Here is a 14,846-nt window from a genome sequence, read left to right as displayed (position 1 = left end):
CACAAAATTCCTTTAAATGACACAAAAATTGGTTTCAGAATTAAGATTTTTTTAAGTGGCATGGACTGATATTGAGAACTAGGGCGCAATAATGTTAAAATTGTAATTTTTTCTAAGCTATAATCTGGGCCCACTTGAGATGAAAAGGTCAGTATTTTGGTGAAATGGGATTTTAAAAACCACAGAAATTGGTTAAAAGTTGCAAATAAGAAAAGTGGTGAAAAGGGTTAAAAGTGTTAATATTGGCTTAAAAGTGGCAGAAATAAGCATCAAATATGATGAAGAGGTTAAAAGTGACACTAATGGGGCAAACATATGCAACATTAGTTGGGAAAAGTGGTGGAAAGGGTTTAGAAGTGCAAAAAAAATGTGCAGAAAAGGCATTGAAATTTGATGGAAAAGTGGCAGAAATAGGAGCAATGTAGCAAAAATGCATTAAAGGGAGCAAAAAAAATGGCAAGAAAAAGTGATGAAAATAGGTTCAAATATGGCAAGTTTGATGTAGTTTCTGAAAAAGGGTAAAAATAAGGAAGGTTGAGAACCGCTGCTTTAAAGCAGTGTCTCCTGTACCCCCCGAGGCATCTCTTCAGACTCAGAGAACCCCTTTGTCGCTCCATGTTATTAACATGTTGGCCTCTCAAATCTCCTCCAGCTTGAAAATGTCAACCTGTACTGTTAACGCACACTAAATATCAATTTTGTGCATTACAACTATTTTACATCAGAAAATATATTTACCTCAATTTTTAGTAATGTGCATAACATGTTAGTAACAATTTAGTAGGCTATTAAGGCCACAATATTAATTGTCGACTGGTGGAAAAGATGTTGGATGAGCATGTACAAATAGGCTTAAAAATTACTCAGCATGTTGGAAATAGATTCATCAAATGTTTCCAAGTACCCCTAGCGGTACACGTACCCCTGGTTGGGAACTGCTGTTCTAAAGGACAGACCAGGTGTTGGAAAACCAAGAAGCTCCAGTCTGGGAACCAAAGTGTGTCCTTTTCCGTGACCTTAACTCCCCTAAATAGGAGTCGATGAGAGTTGTCAGTGTTGTTGAGTGACTGTAAAGTGATTTAGAGTTTAGCCCTTCATTTCTAGATGAACAGCCATCTATAAATCAGGAGTACAACACAGTGGAAACCTTCCACCTTGAACTTTTTTTGTGCTCGGTGCAAAAAGAAGAAAGCAGAGTGGCACGGCATGTTACACCTGTATATTAAAGCAATGAAAAAAAACACTAAAAAGAGTGAGATTAAATTAAAAAATAATAAGAGCCGCCGTCTGCAGAAACTTCCTGGTGATAAGAGATGAGACAACCTTGGCTTTAGCCTTGGCTGGCTAGAGAGCCGAAAGGGAGATAAGCAATACAGGCTATGTCAAATTTCAATAGCCTTATTGTCCTGGGTCTCTCTGCTGTAGTGGCCTAACTACGACTTCCAAGCCAGGCCTCCAACTTCTCCCAACTGATATCCATAACGCGTAGACGATCCATAAGCAGCTCTTGCTTGCTTTTGATATGGATCAACACATGAGTCTGAGTGTTCAGAGCCAAAACAGTTGCCAGCGCAGTACGGACTTTTCCATAGATTAGATTAGATTCCAGTGGATCACATTGTCTCTGCACACATAACGCTGCCTTAGTGCAATCATTGTATATGATGCTGGTGACTGAATACATTAAAGAGCTAAAAAGCACAAAATAAATCACTTGATAAATGAAAACAATCACTATAAAGATCCAAAAGTAGCACACTTTGGTAGTCTGAGTAATACAAATGTAACAACAGATATAAGACACTGCACTGATTCAGTTACAAGCAAAATACCTTTCAGTTTTACACATTTAATAAAGTATATAGCTGCAAAACGGTTAAATTAGTGATACAATTCACCAATCTGACGAATGGGGGAGTGGAACTGGACTGAAATCTGATACATTTTTCTGTAAAAAAGTGGCTGAAATGGTTGTGAATAATATAAAATGAAATTGCACAAAAGTTACAGGATAAAAAAAAAAATCCAGATTGTATTAGGGCTGGGTGATATGGACCAAAACTCATATCTTGATATTTTCTCTCAAAATGGCGATATACGATATAAAATTGAAAAATTGATTTTTAAATAAAGTCTGATCAGAAAGACAATTCAGGGCTAAATTTGCTGATGCAAAATGCCACACAGACTCATTTATTAACAGTTATGGCTTTTTCTCCCATAGAGGACAGCATGTGTGAGTGAGTTCTGTATTGTGGCTTGTTTAGGTGAAAATCTGGGTGTTAGGATGCACTCAGAAATGTACATAACTGTGCTTTTTAATGCTGTTCTGATCAGTAGCAAAAGCAGTGACTCTTAAAACAAGTGTTTCAAAACAAAATGCATTAGAAGACTTGATTTACCGCCCAGCCCTAGCGTAAATATGCTATATTGTAATTAAGGAGGTCACAAGTGAGAAAGAGGTCAGAGCGCCCGCTGTCCTTCAGCATGTTGTTGAGCCGATTGCTGGTCATGACTGTAGATTCGTCCAGAGGCCAGTCTAACAGCCGAGCACTGGTTGGACAGTCAGGAAGGCCTGGCTGGTAGTCCTCCAGGGGATTAGGGTACAGCACATAGCGTAAAGAAGGCATTCTCACAGCCATTTTCACCAGCTCCAGAAGGCCAGACATGGAGAGAGGGTTCAGAGGCAGAGAAAAGCTCTTCAGAGCCCTGCAGGCTCCAATGGATGGCAGCAATGATCCCAGTCGGGCGGTGGTTAACCCACAGCCGCTCATAGAAAGGTGCTGCAGGCTGCCTGAAGCCTGGCAGAGGAGGCGGCGAATGGAAGGCATATAGTTATCACACAGATAGTTCTCACTCAGATCCAGCTGCTGCAGGGTGCAGCTGTGATGGCTACAGGACAGGTAGGCCACGTCAGACGAACTCAGGCTTAGGTACGGCAGCTTTAGGACCTCCAGAGGCTGAGGAAACGAACTGGGAACAAACCAGAGATAAACTTGAACTCATAGTGGAAACATTTTCTGTCTTTAAAGATGGCTGCCCCTTTAGAGCCCGATGTGTAACAACGACCCGAAATGCAGAAGACCACGATTGTAATTGAAGAAAATGTAATAAAAACCAAAATGTAATAACTGTTTAATAGTGTTGTCGTTAATAATACAATATGGGGCAGGCATAAGGCAAAACATTTTAAATTTTGAGGTCAGCATCTTGTTACATTATTGACCAGTTATTACATATTGGGCTTTAACATTCCCTAAAATAACAATTATATGTTATGTGCATTGTGAAAATCATTTTAAGAAAAAAATAAAAAACTATAAACTATGGTAATTCTTTTCAAAGTGGGGGTGGGGGGGATTATATTTGAAATTATATTTGGATTCAAAATATCTTTAAAATCATAACACTGAGATGTTGCAACTGATTTTTAAACCTTACAACATCAATGTGTCAAAGTGTCTTTGAGCAAGACAATTTAACATGCAGTTGCTCCTAAAGGAAGAGCAGGTCTGTTATAAAAGTTGTGGATATGGTGAGAAAACGCTAACAGTAATTGTCAGTTCAAATCACACAATTTGCAAATATAATCGCTAACACTTTACTTGAAGTTTTATACATAAAGGCTGACATTACGCTGTCATTATTATGACATGACACTAGGGATGTAACGATTCACTCAACTCCCGATACGATTCGATTCACGATACTGGGTTCACGATCCGATTCTCTCACGATTTATTTTACAAAATGGGAATGTAGACAAATTTTTTTTTTGGGAAAAAACTAGAAAATACTGTATTATTTTCCTTTTATATTTCATTGTCAAAAGAATCCCTTGATAAACTATTCAAAACAATGCAATTTAGCTAAAAATAAATCTTGAATGAAATAAAGGAATAATAGAAATGAAAATGAAGCCTATTAATTTAAATTCTGGTTCTATAATAAACAATGCAAAACTGCATAATAGTTCTTTTTCTTTTTAAACATGCAACTGAAAATGTATTTTGTGCCTTAACAATTGGACTTAAAAAAAAAAAAAAAACGTGATTACACTGATTTACGTCATATTTGTTTGGACCAGCAGAGGGCGCTGGTAACACAGTGGTCGGTTGCCATGCAGAAATTCTTGCAGTGAAGAAGAGAAGCTATGCTAGCAGACAGAGCTAATAGAAAACGTGACTTTTACAGATATTCAAGTAATATTACACATATTCTTTCGGTGCTAAAGGGGCAATGAATCATTTATTAACATATTTAAGAGTAGAAGGCAGCCAGAAAGAAAGTATTAGCAGACTCCGCCCGCCGCCTACACTTGTACACTTGCCCTCTGCTGGTTAAAAAAAGTACTGCGATTCAATTTTCAGAAAATCGATATCAACCGTGATACCTATGAATCGATTTTTAACTGCCTTACGATTAATCGTTACATCTCTACATGACACCTGTCATTAGCATGAATAAATTGTCACGAAGGCTACCTAACCCCACAAGATCCTTCCACCTATCCCAAAAAATGCCAACATAGCTCCAAAGATGTCATAATTTAGCTAAAATATCCAAATCGGTCGATCCCAACATCAATGTTTCCAGGTAAACTGGTGGAAGCTGTGAGCATATTTATAAAAGCAGAGGTAAATAAGATTGTACCTGAGTAGCACACTCAGCTGACCCGACAGGCGTAGAGCCGTCAGGCTGAGTCGTCGTAGCTGTCGTAGGTTCGCCAGGCCGTGGGACAGGTCCCTCAGTGTCTGCTCCTGGCCCAGCTGCTCTGTCCTCAAGTCCAGGTTACAGTAGTGCAGACAGAGCGAGTTCAGAGCAGGAAACGTGGAGAGCAAAGGCAGCAGCATCACCAGCCCAGACACCCCAACGATGCTGTAGCGAATGTCGACACCCAGAAGGTCCCTGTGAGGGAGTAAGCTCAGCAGAGTCCTGATGTTGGATACTGAGATGTCCTCCACACGTATATATCTGCACTGTAGCTTCAGGGGTCCCGATGTGCTCAGGGCGCCACGGACACGGTCCCAAGAGCGTGCGTTGACAAAGAGATCAGCTCTCAAGTGAACCAGCACTGGAGCAATATTAGCCTCCGTCCCACAGCTGGATGAATCTGTTCCAGTCACTTGAGTTTTCCTTTCCAGCTCCTCCTCAGGCTGATCAGAACATCCACCACTCCCTCCATCTTCTCCTGTCCCTCTGCTTCCCTGCCCCCGCTCTCTCTTTAAGCTGCTTTCTCTTTCCAGAGCCAAGAAGCCTTTCCTGTCCCGTTCTCTGTATTTCTTCCCTGCAATCCGGGATCCAGTGCTGGCCTGAACCACCATGGTGCAGAGAGCCACAGTCAAGGACCAGCCCCCCATCGGGTCCCCAGTTCCCCCTTCTTCACCCTGAAGGCCACAGAGGTCTAGAACCTGCAGTGAACACCTGGACAGAAGAGATCACAACATTTATAGATTCATCTCATACAGACACATATTTATACCCAGAAGAATTACAATACTTACAACAAACTTCATAAATAGTACACTACATTTTTTTTTCTGTGTTACTCTTTAATGCAGAAATGGACAACTCTGACAGTGGGGCCAGAAAAATGTGATTGTTTCTGATCCGAGAGACACATTATCAACATTCATGTCAGAATTTAGAATGATGACCGATCTGAGCGTTAATACAGGGGCAAAGAAGGGTTCTGTACCTTTTTTTGTCTTTGTTGTTTTTGTCAGCTTTCAGTTATTATCTGTGTTTTTAGACTCATTATGTGTGATATTGTTATATTGTGTTGATATTGTTGTAATTATGCGTAATTTTGTGTAAGTTTATGGATTCTTGTTGTCGATTTGTGCATTTTAAGGGTCACTTTCTGTATTTTTGTAGTTGGTTTCTATATCTTCCTGTCATTTTGTGCAATTTTGTTGACAGTTTGTGTGTCTTTGGAACGATTCTGTAATGTGTTGCTGTTTGCGTTTTTGTAGTTACTTTATTTAAATGGTTGTTGTCTGTGTTTGTTGTCATTTTGCGTATTTTTGGAACCTTTTGTGTGTTTTGAGAGTTATTTTACAATTTTCTTCTTCTCATTTATTCCAGTAAAAAAAAAAAAAAGTCCTGTGGTTTAGATTATGCGTATTCTTCCACAGCATAAAAACAAAATAAATCACAACAGGATAAGTAGGTAAATATATATTGCTTGCTATCCTCACCTCCGATCGGACAGTCCTCGATCCACGGCCACCAGCAGAGCCTGGATACAGAGCCGACTTGGGACACTTTGCCCCCGTTTCCTGCGACCACCGACCCGCAGAATGCGCTCGGGCCACCGGGTCACCAGCTCCCCCACAGCCAGCGGTCTGCAGCTGGAGAAGGCGGCATCCAGCAGCGCTTCGTATAGCTCCCCGGGAACCAAGTTTAACCACCCGGGGGACGAGCTGTGGTCACTCACCACCTCCCTGGCACACAGACTAACCAACGATAGCACCATTACTGAGGCAGCTAAAGAGTTAGCTTGGAGGAAGCAACCCGTGGCTTTACTTATAAACTCTCAATATAGAGTTTATATCATCATCTGATAGTTGCCGGGATGATTAGCAGCAGCAACCGGCTCAACCACCACTGAATGTTTTGGTCTTGTGAAACTTTAAACGCTGTCTCGTTAGCTGACACCAGAGATGTGCAGTTAGCGGTTATATCGCTATTTACATTTACGCCGTGACGTCGCACGCACAGGAATTACGTCACGAAGAAACAACACGAGACTCCTCCCCCTCATTGGTGTAAACAAAGGTAAACGCTCAGTGATGAAATGATTCAGTGAAATATGAGTAAAACACAACGTGTGAGAGAAAGCAGCAGCTAAACATCTGGAATATTTTGGGATTATTTAGCGATAAAAGCATGTTTATTATCAAATTTCTTTATAATTATTCCTTATTTTAATTATAACCCCCCCCCAACCGTTTCATATTAGTTCACACAATAACTAAATGAAAGAAGCAAAACTGCAGACAAACAGAGTCATAACATATTAATAAAAAAAAATAAAATAAAATAAAATAAAATAAAATAAAAAATCATCCTTGGTGAGAAACAGAAGTTTAAAAATAGGAGGAGCTGGTAGTTTTACCCAGTCACTCCAAAATATATGGCTGGCATGATCAATATATCTTCTTTCTTTTTTTTATTATTTTATTTTTTTTAATCTTTTATGATTGCATTTGTCGGTATTACATCTAATCTTTTTGCAACCACTATGCATGTTTAAATGATACATTTTCTTATACTGCATAATTGTGACCTTCATCAGCCCTATTGGACATTTCATGCAGTTTCTACTCAGTGTTTCATTTCAGTTTGTGTTAAATTACATTATTAATTTAGTTATGTATTTATTATATTTAAGACAGACATAGCAATACATCGTTGTGTGAATTTCTTGCAACAGAAGCCCAAAGTCCACCAGATGGCGCTGGAGGACTGTATTCTAAAACCACAATAAGCAAAAAAAAAAGGGAAAAAAAGCACTCATTAGTTTCATAAATGCATAATCAATACCTGTTGACCATGATCATGATCACAGGATATTAGAGACTATCACACCTTACTCAGCCATTGTACTCCGTAAATTCTACAGAGCTATTAATCTAAATATCTAAAAGTCAAAATATTATAATAATGTGTATAGACATCAGTGACACTCACTTATTGTTGAGTTTTATTCTACCAAAACAATTTTCTAACAAATAAATACTTTGAATTAGAATCAGTCACTTTGCTGTTGCCATGGTGACTAATGTGCATCAGCCATATTTTGTTACACAGAGAGAAGTCTTTGGAGAGGGAACACAGACAGGATAATCATTTTGTAATTACACAGTAACAGCCCAACAGTAGAAATACCAGAGAACAAGTCTGCTTTTGTCCTTTTTACCTGAGCTCTGTTTTCTAATCTAACTCCAGGGAACTCAAATAATTAAAATTACCACACGCTCACACTGAAGTGTTCCACACAAAACGACAGATAACCAACTTTACTTATATCGCACATAAAAGCATCAGCTAGTCACACAATCTCAACTTTCTACTCTGAGATATTCATTGTGCCTTATTATTTAAAGAAAATAATCTCATACATGTAGGCCTACTGTGCAGTCTTGGTTCCCCTGACATTTCCTCTGTCACTCTGTGTCCTTTATTAATCCTTTATTCATCTCGCAAATTCAGAATTTTACAGTGTTACAGAAAATCACACAGTGCGAAATTAAACTAGGTAATAATATAGTACATTTAAATAAAATATGCATCAAAAAATAGTTGAAAAGAGCCAGTAACTTCAATATGTAAGTCTGTACACACTGTATGAACACTAAGGATGGACATGTTATTGCACAAGTGGTCCCATAAATTATTATTGTAATATAAAAAAAAAATACAAATGCAAATAAGATCAGGAGGCGATGAAATCTTAGGACATTGTTATTGCACAAGAGTTAGGAGTGAATCGTTCGGTTTGTGGGTTTCGTGATCTGCTATGGGAGCAGGCTTCACCACTCTAATTTGCATTTTACAAGCAGGCTTCCTCACTGAACCATAAACCTCTCAACCAGTTATACTCCTCTAAAGCCCCACAGGGCAGGACAGGATTCTTTTATTACACGCGTGGCTATATTTTTTTACATGTGGCTGCATATTTTACAACATTAACATGTGAACCTGTCACCATGTATTTTTTTCTTAGAAAAATCTGCTTTAGAAAAAACATCATATTACCCTTATTCTTGGGGATGCTACTTTGTGGTTATAGGTGCATCAAAAATGTGTGATCAATAAATAGCATGTGAATAAGGAAATATGCTTCGTAAGAGTGAAAAGACTGTTTTTATTGGCTTACACACGGTGAAAGTGATACATAACCCATTAAATTTGCTTATGTTACAGCCACAGAAAAAAAATCACAAATACAGAATAAAAACGTTCACAAAAACAAAAGAAAGAATAAACAATAAATAAGTGTATAATTAAGAAAAAGACTGTTAAAAATACGGATCAGATACACACACATTACAGTAGTAGAAAATAAAGTAGGATAAATAATAATAATAATAATAATAATAATAATAATAATAATAATAATAGTAATAATAATAATAATAAATATACAAATTATATACAAATATGATACAGATATTTACAAAAAATATTTATTTCTTTAAATAAATTAAAATATTTATTCTGAATCTGTTTTAACATTTGTTTAAATTTTTTTGCAATTCGAAATATATTTTTAATGTAATATGTAATGTAATTTAAAAAAAATAATTTTGTAAATTTATTTTCAAAAACATAAATTTGTTGCGGTATTTGTAAAAGCGTTCTCAGTAACCACAATAAACTAACCAAAACAACAATACAAAAATAAAATAAATCATTTAATATGTATATAATTAAAAATCTGAGTTTGATTAACAAAACTAAATTGTCAGTCATAACTAATGCATAAATAGTTCCATAGCTTAAAGTGAAGCCCATGCTACTAGTTTCAATATTAGATAATAATTAATAAAGTATGATATTGTGTATTTAAACAACATATTGTCACATGGTGCGAAGTGTACAAAGAATGAAAGTATCAAACAAACTTCTTCAAGGATCTGTGAAAAAAAAGGTGTGAATGTAGCAATTACATGCAGACCTGGAGACATACTAATCGTACACATTTACATGACCCTTGCAATTCCAAAAATAGCTCATTTTCTGTAATCATGTAAATTATCACAGTTGAGGAAACAACAAACACTCCAGATTATCGAGAAAAATAAATATGGCGTGTTTAGTGTTCTGTGAATTATTACATCCTGTTAATAAGTCACATTGGTGTCATATTAAAGACCAAATATCCTGACTAATGAGCCTTTTCTCTTGGTTATTAATCCAGTGGTAATTATTAATCTGATTTACTGTGAGGGCGAAGGACCACTAGTGTCCTATGAAGCTTATTATTCACAACTCGATCTAAAGCACATTTATATCTGATTATCCAAACAGTTTAGCAATATCAGGACTTTACCGAAGTGTATTAGGGCCAATTTTGATGGAGCAAATTATTTATTTTATCAGCAAACCTTCAACTTTTATCACAATATCATATTTTGAGTTCATTTTCAAAATATTGACTTTAATCTCATGAGTTCAACTTTATTCTTGATTTGCCAAAACATCGTTTTCTCCATCAAAATTGGCCGTAATCTGCTTCTGTAGGATTTCAATTATCATCATCAAAATAATTCAAGTTAACTATCCATTAGCTACACGCTAGCTACTTTTTGAGTTATCACACTGTAAGATGTCCCCATAATCATATTTACAGTAACACTTCCAGGATTAAGGTGAAGTGCTTTGATAATTGTGTTAATTTTGAATATATAATAAAGTCCAAAAGCAAAAGGAGAAGAAAAACAAATACTGTGTATTGAGTTTAAAATATACGGAAATGATCCCAAACCCATATCTGCATACTATTAAACATTTATTATTGGATTTCAAAAAGTGTAGAATCAGGTTTTATCCAGCTGGGATGTTGTACTATTCATTTTTAAAATTATTATTACTCCCTAATGATAGATTAGCATATTTTACAGTGTTTAGAAGATGATCTCAGGGATTTCACTGCGAGTAAGCGTCTCCTCTGCAGTTTAATGTGACATGTTTCTGGCACCGCTTCAGTCAGGATGGATTACACTCAGGTGTTAAATACAGTCTGGGTTTAGTACCCCCTACTCCACTTAAAAAACATAATAATAATGTAATATCATATACAATGTAGCCCTATAGTGAATTTCACCTATTCTGTTGCGGAATAATATATAATAACTAGAATATTTGCATTTCCTGAAGAAAATGCAATTGAGGATGCAGGTGCTGGATCACGTCACACTGCATAAGCTTAGCATTGGCATTAGCATCATCTAGCATTAACATTAGCCTAGCAATAGCATCAAAATTAACATTAGCACAACAATAGCATTAGCCTAGCATTAAAATGAGCCTAACATTAATATTGACCTAGTACTAGCTTTAACATATTATTATCATTAACCTAGCAATAGCATTAGCATTAACCTAGCATTAGCAATAACCTAGCAGTAGCATTGACCTAGCATTAATATTAACATAGCAATAAAATTAGCCATGCATTAACATTGACCTATCATTAGCCTAACAATAGCCTAGCAATAGCATTGACATTAACATAGCAATAGAATTAGCCTAGCATTAACATCAACCTAGCATTAACTGAACAATAGCATTAGCATTAACCTAATATGGCCCTAGCAATAACAATGACCTAGCAATAGCATTGACCTAGCATCAACATTAACATAGCAACAGAATTAGCCTAGCATTAGCTTAGCATTAACATTGACCTAGCATTAACCTAACAATAGCATTAGCATTAACCTAATATGGCCCAAGCAATAACAATAACCTAGCAATAGAATTAACTTAGCATCTATTTATATTCTCTTTCCAATGTTGTCATCGTTTTGAATTTTTATTCACGTACCTCCTATGACAACTTGCGTACCCCTGGAGGTACCCGTACCCCACTTTGGAAACCTAGGGCTTAGCCTAAAATATATGACAATATGTTATAATGCCTGAACTATGATGATGCTTGGCTCAGGGGTGATGAATCCCTTCATTTGGGCAGAAAGTACATTAGCATCTGATGCTCATCAGTGTGGCTGCAGTGGGACGACACACACAGATTGTGTTCAACCTGTTAAAAGCTTTTTATTGCCAATTCCATGTGATGTAATTACCAAAGTGTCAAAAGGCAGTAGGGAGAAAAAAAAAGCCACTATAAAGATGAATTAGTGGATAGAGAACTTTAGTGTCTTCTATTTAACACAGAGCTGCTTCTATCTGAAATTTGCATGTCCAACCCTTTATTATTACTGAAGTTTTTTCCATGTATTACAGCACTTTGCAGCTTTCTTTTTTAGGAATCAAATTAGATAGAGTTTTAATGGCAGGGCAATCCTTTGTCAAATCATCCCACTTACTATTTCTCAAAGGGGAAACACTTTGTGGTCAGTCCACCTGCATTAAAGGGAACACCATTAATCACATATTTGACTGGTACAACAATATGTGTGGAATAGATTAGTTTAACTTTGACAAATGGTAGCAGCAGTCAGGAGCTGCTAAAATAAATTGTTCACGTTCCGACTGTGAAGCAGGAGCTTCACTTTGACCTCAGTGTCTCCAACAAAGGTTAAGATGCTTCTTGTGATTCAGAAAAGGAATTGCCCTCAAGTGTTGTTAACCTGTGAGGGTTTTCACAGAAAGGAGGGAAGAACACGTTGTTGGCGAACCGTGTAGGTAGTGGGCTTGTTACTGGAAGGTCACCAGTTTGAATCCAATGTGGGCCATCACATCACTGTGGAATGTTGAGCAAGCAGGCAACTAATTTCATGTATGTACATGTACATATATGACAGTTAATGCTCATTACTATTATATTATGATTATAAGTCAGATTGGTTGGTCTTCCAAAGAAAACCAAAAAGAAAGAATGGGAAACGACTAGGCATTAAGCTATTTTGTATTCATAAAATCATGATTTGATGTGAGTAATTGGGGCATATTATCAAACTTCCATAAAACAGTGAGAATCTAAAACACCTAAGGCAGCACATAGTCTTGACTTATATTAAAACACTATTTCGCCAACTTTTTCTGTTACTATTTTTCATGCTCAATGTTCAGCAAGGCCGTTCTCCCTGTTACGCCCTCTCTTAGGGAAGCGAGCCCCAGTTTGGAAACCACTGTATTATAACTGAACTTTTAGTCAGACTATTTGCCAATTCTTATTTTTTTACCTTATATTCTTTCTTTTTTTTTTTTTTTTTTTGTTTTTTAATGTTTCAGAATAGGAAATAATCATCCATCCATCCATCCATCTATTTTCTGACCCGCTTGTTCCTGTTTTTAGGGTCACGGGGTTCTGCTGGTGCCTATCTGTAGCTGTCAATGGGCTTTAGGCAGGAGTACAGTACACCCTGGACTGGGCGCCAGTCCATCGCAGGAAAGGGAAACAATATTTATTTCTTTATTTATAAAAATGGCTAGATAACCTTATTAAAAAGATTGTATATGTTTGTATAGTTTGTTGAATTTACTACCGTATTGAGGTAAAGCTAAATTCCTCATCGTGTCCCACAATTAGGTAAGTAGTTCCCTTATCCAGTAGAAGTTACAGAAGCCGCTCTGAACTGTATAATTGTAGCATTGTCCAGATGCACACATCTCTGCAAGATATCAAGATTTACGTCAAAAAAAAAAAAAAAAAAAATACAAGATTTACGTCACCATCTAGTGCAGGGGTCTGCAACCTTTACCCTCAAAGCAACCATTTTGCCTCATCCCACTTGGAAAAAATACCTTCTCAATGAAGACAATACAGTGTATTCAATTCTATACAGTTAAAATGACATGAAATAATGTTTGATTTAATTTGAATTGATTTATATTGATCATGTAAATGGCACCTTAAAAACAGTTGAAAATAAATTAACATCAAGAAATAACAACAAAACAGTTGCATCTCAGTTTACATGAACACAGTGTTATATAAAAAGAAGACTGTTTTTAGCAAATGTATTTAAAGGGCCATAAAAAGTGACTTGAGGTTTGACAATGCATGATCGTGTAGTCAACACATGCTAATTGCTAATTTCTTGCCACACATAAATCATGCACATTTAACCGACACATTGGTGGTGAAATGAATCTGTTCCCACACAATTCAAATCTATATTTTCTTCCAGAATAGTGTTTTTGTTGGTTTAGTTATCTTATCAGGGACTTAAAACTTAAGGTTAGCCACAGGTGCAGGAAAAGATGGTCTGTAGACATTGCAGCAGGTGTAGTAGGAATGTGACCAAGTCATTGCACGTGATTTATTTTGAGGATAACAAATTATTTTATAATTTTTTATTTGTAATTAATCATTAATAGCCTCTGTAAAAAAATAACAACCTCACTCTTTATTTCATTATTTTTTTTAAAGCTATAGGAAGCCATTGCAAAAGAGTTAAAGAGCCACATGAGGCTCCAGAGCCGCAGGTTGCAGACCCCTGGTATAGTGCATGAGTGTCAAAATCTGGCCCTCAGTGTAATTATATTTGGCCCGCGAAGCGCGGATGATTGCATACATCCGTGTGCGTTCCATAACGTAACGTAACGATCCCACAAATATCTCCACGCCTAGTGATGGCGTTCTCCTCCTTTCCTGCAGTTGTTTATATTTCACTCCAAGAGTTCTGAGCCGTCTGGCTTTTCAGTTTCTTTGAAATTGAGATTGTATAGATGGGAAGACGGAGGATCTCCTCACACAAGGACCTGGACATGACTCAAAGATGCATATGATCTTTATTTGAATTTTATTTAGGAAATTAATGCCATTGATGTCTGTAAAGCAAAGCAAAACTTGTTTGGACCCTCATGAAAACGTTCATTGTTATCTGGAAGAAGATTATTAAATACAGTAAATATCAATGTTGGCCCACTGAGTATTTGAGTTTGACGATCCTGATCTAGTGGCTGAATTAGGAATGACTAATGCAAAGTAGAAAATTGGATTTCTCTGTCCTTTTTTTTTATTTATTTTTTGCTAATAGGATCAAACTTATCTTTATCCTCTTTTAATCTTGTGTTTTAGATCCAAACATGTTCTGTGATTTCCTGCATCAACTCGACTTTCTCTTTAAAAACAAAAGAACACAGTCAGTCAGAGACTTCATTGAGTAACAGCCATAAAAAGTCATTTACTGCCTTTTACAACATGA

At 36.7% G+C, this 14,846-nt stretch overlaps 1 protein-coding gene across 1 annotated transcript; it reads right to left on the bottom strand.

The window, feature by feature from the left end:
- Positions 1 to 856: 856 nt before the first annotated feature.
- Positions 857 to 6,688, bottom strand: LOC114454243 (leucine-rich repeat-containing protein 14). The gene is made up of 3 exons (XM_028434558.1): positions 6,201 to 6,688; positions 4,654 to 5,424; positions 857 to 2,973 (listed from the first exon to the last, which is right to left on the bottom strand). The coding sequence occupies exons 1-3, from the start codon at positions 6,476 to 6,478 to the stop codon at positions 2,412 to 2,414; spliced, it is 1,611 nt and encodes a 536-aa protein (XP_028290359.1). The 5' UTR covers positions 6,479 to 6,688; the 3' UTR covers positions 857 to 2,411.
- Positions 6,689 to 14,846: the final 8,158 nt, after the last annotated feature.

This window comes from Gouania willdenowi, chromosome 20, assembly GCF_900634775.1.
Source record: "Gouania willdenowi chromosome 20, fGouWil2.1, whole genome shotgun sequence".
NCBI classification, from domain to species: Eukaryota; Metazoa; Chordata; class Actinopteri; order Blenniiformes; family Gobiesocidae; genus Gouania; species Gouania willdenowi.
Note: the sequence above shows the minus strand (reverse complement) of the source record. Positions and strands in the feature narration are given on the sequence as shown.

Coding starts and splice junctions, on each gene's coding strand:
- LOC114454243 (XM_028434558.1), bottom strand. CDS start 6,478: ATGGTGCTATCGTTGGTTAGTCTGTGTGCCAGGGAGGTGGTGAGTGAC. Junction 5,425..6,200: donor CGAGGACTGTCCGATCGGAG/GTGAGGATAGCA, acceptor TCTTCTGTCCAG/GTGTTCACTGCAGGTTCTAG. Junction 2,974..4,653: donor CAGCTGAGTGTGCTACTCAG/GTACAATCTTAT, acceptor GTTTGTTCCCAG/TTCGTTTCCTCAGCCTCTGG.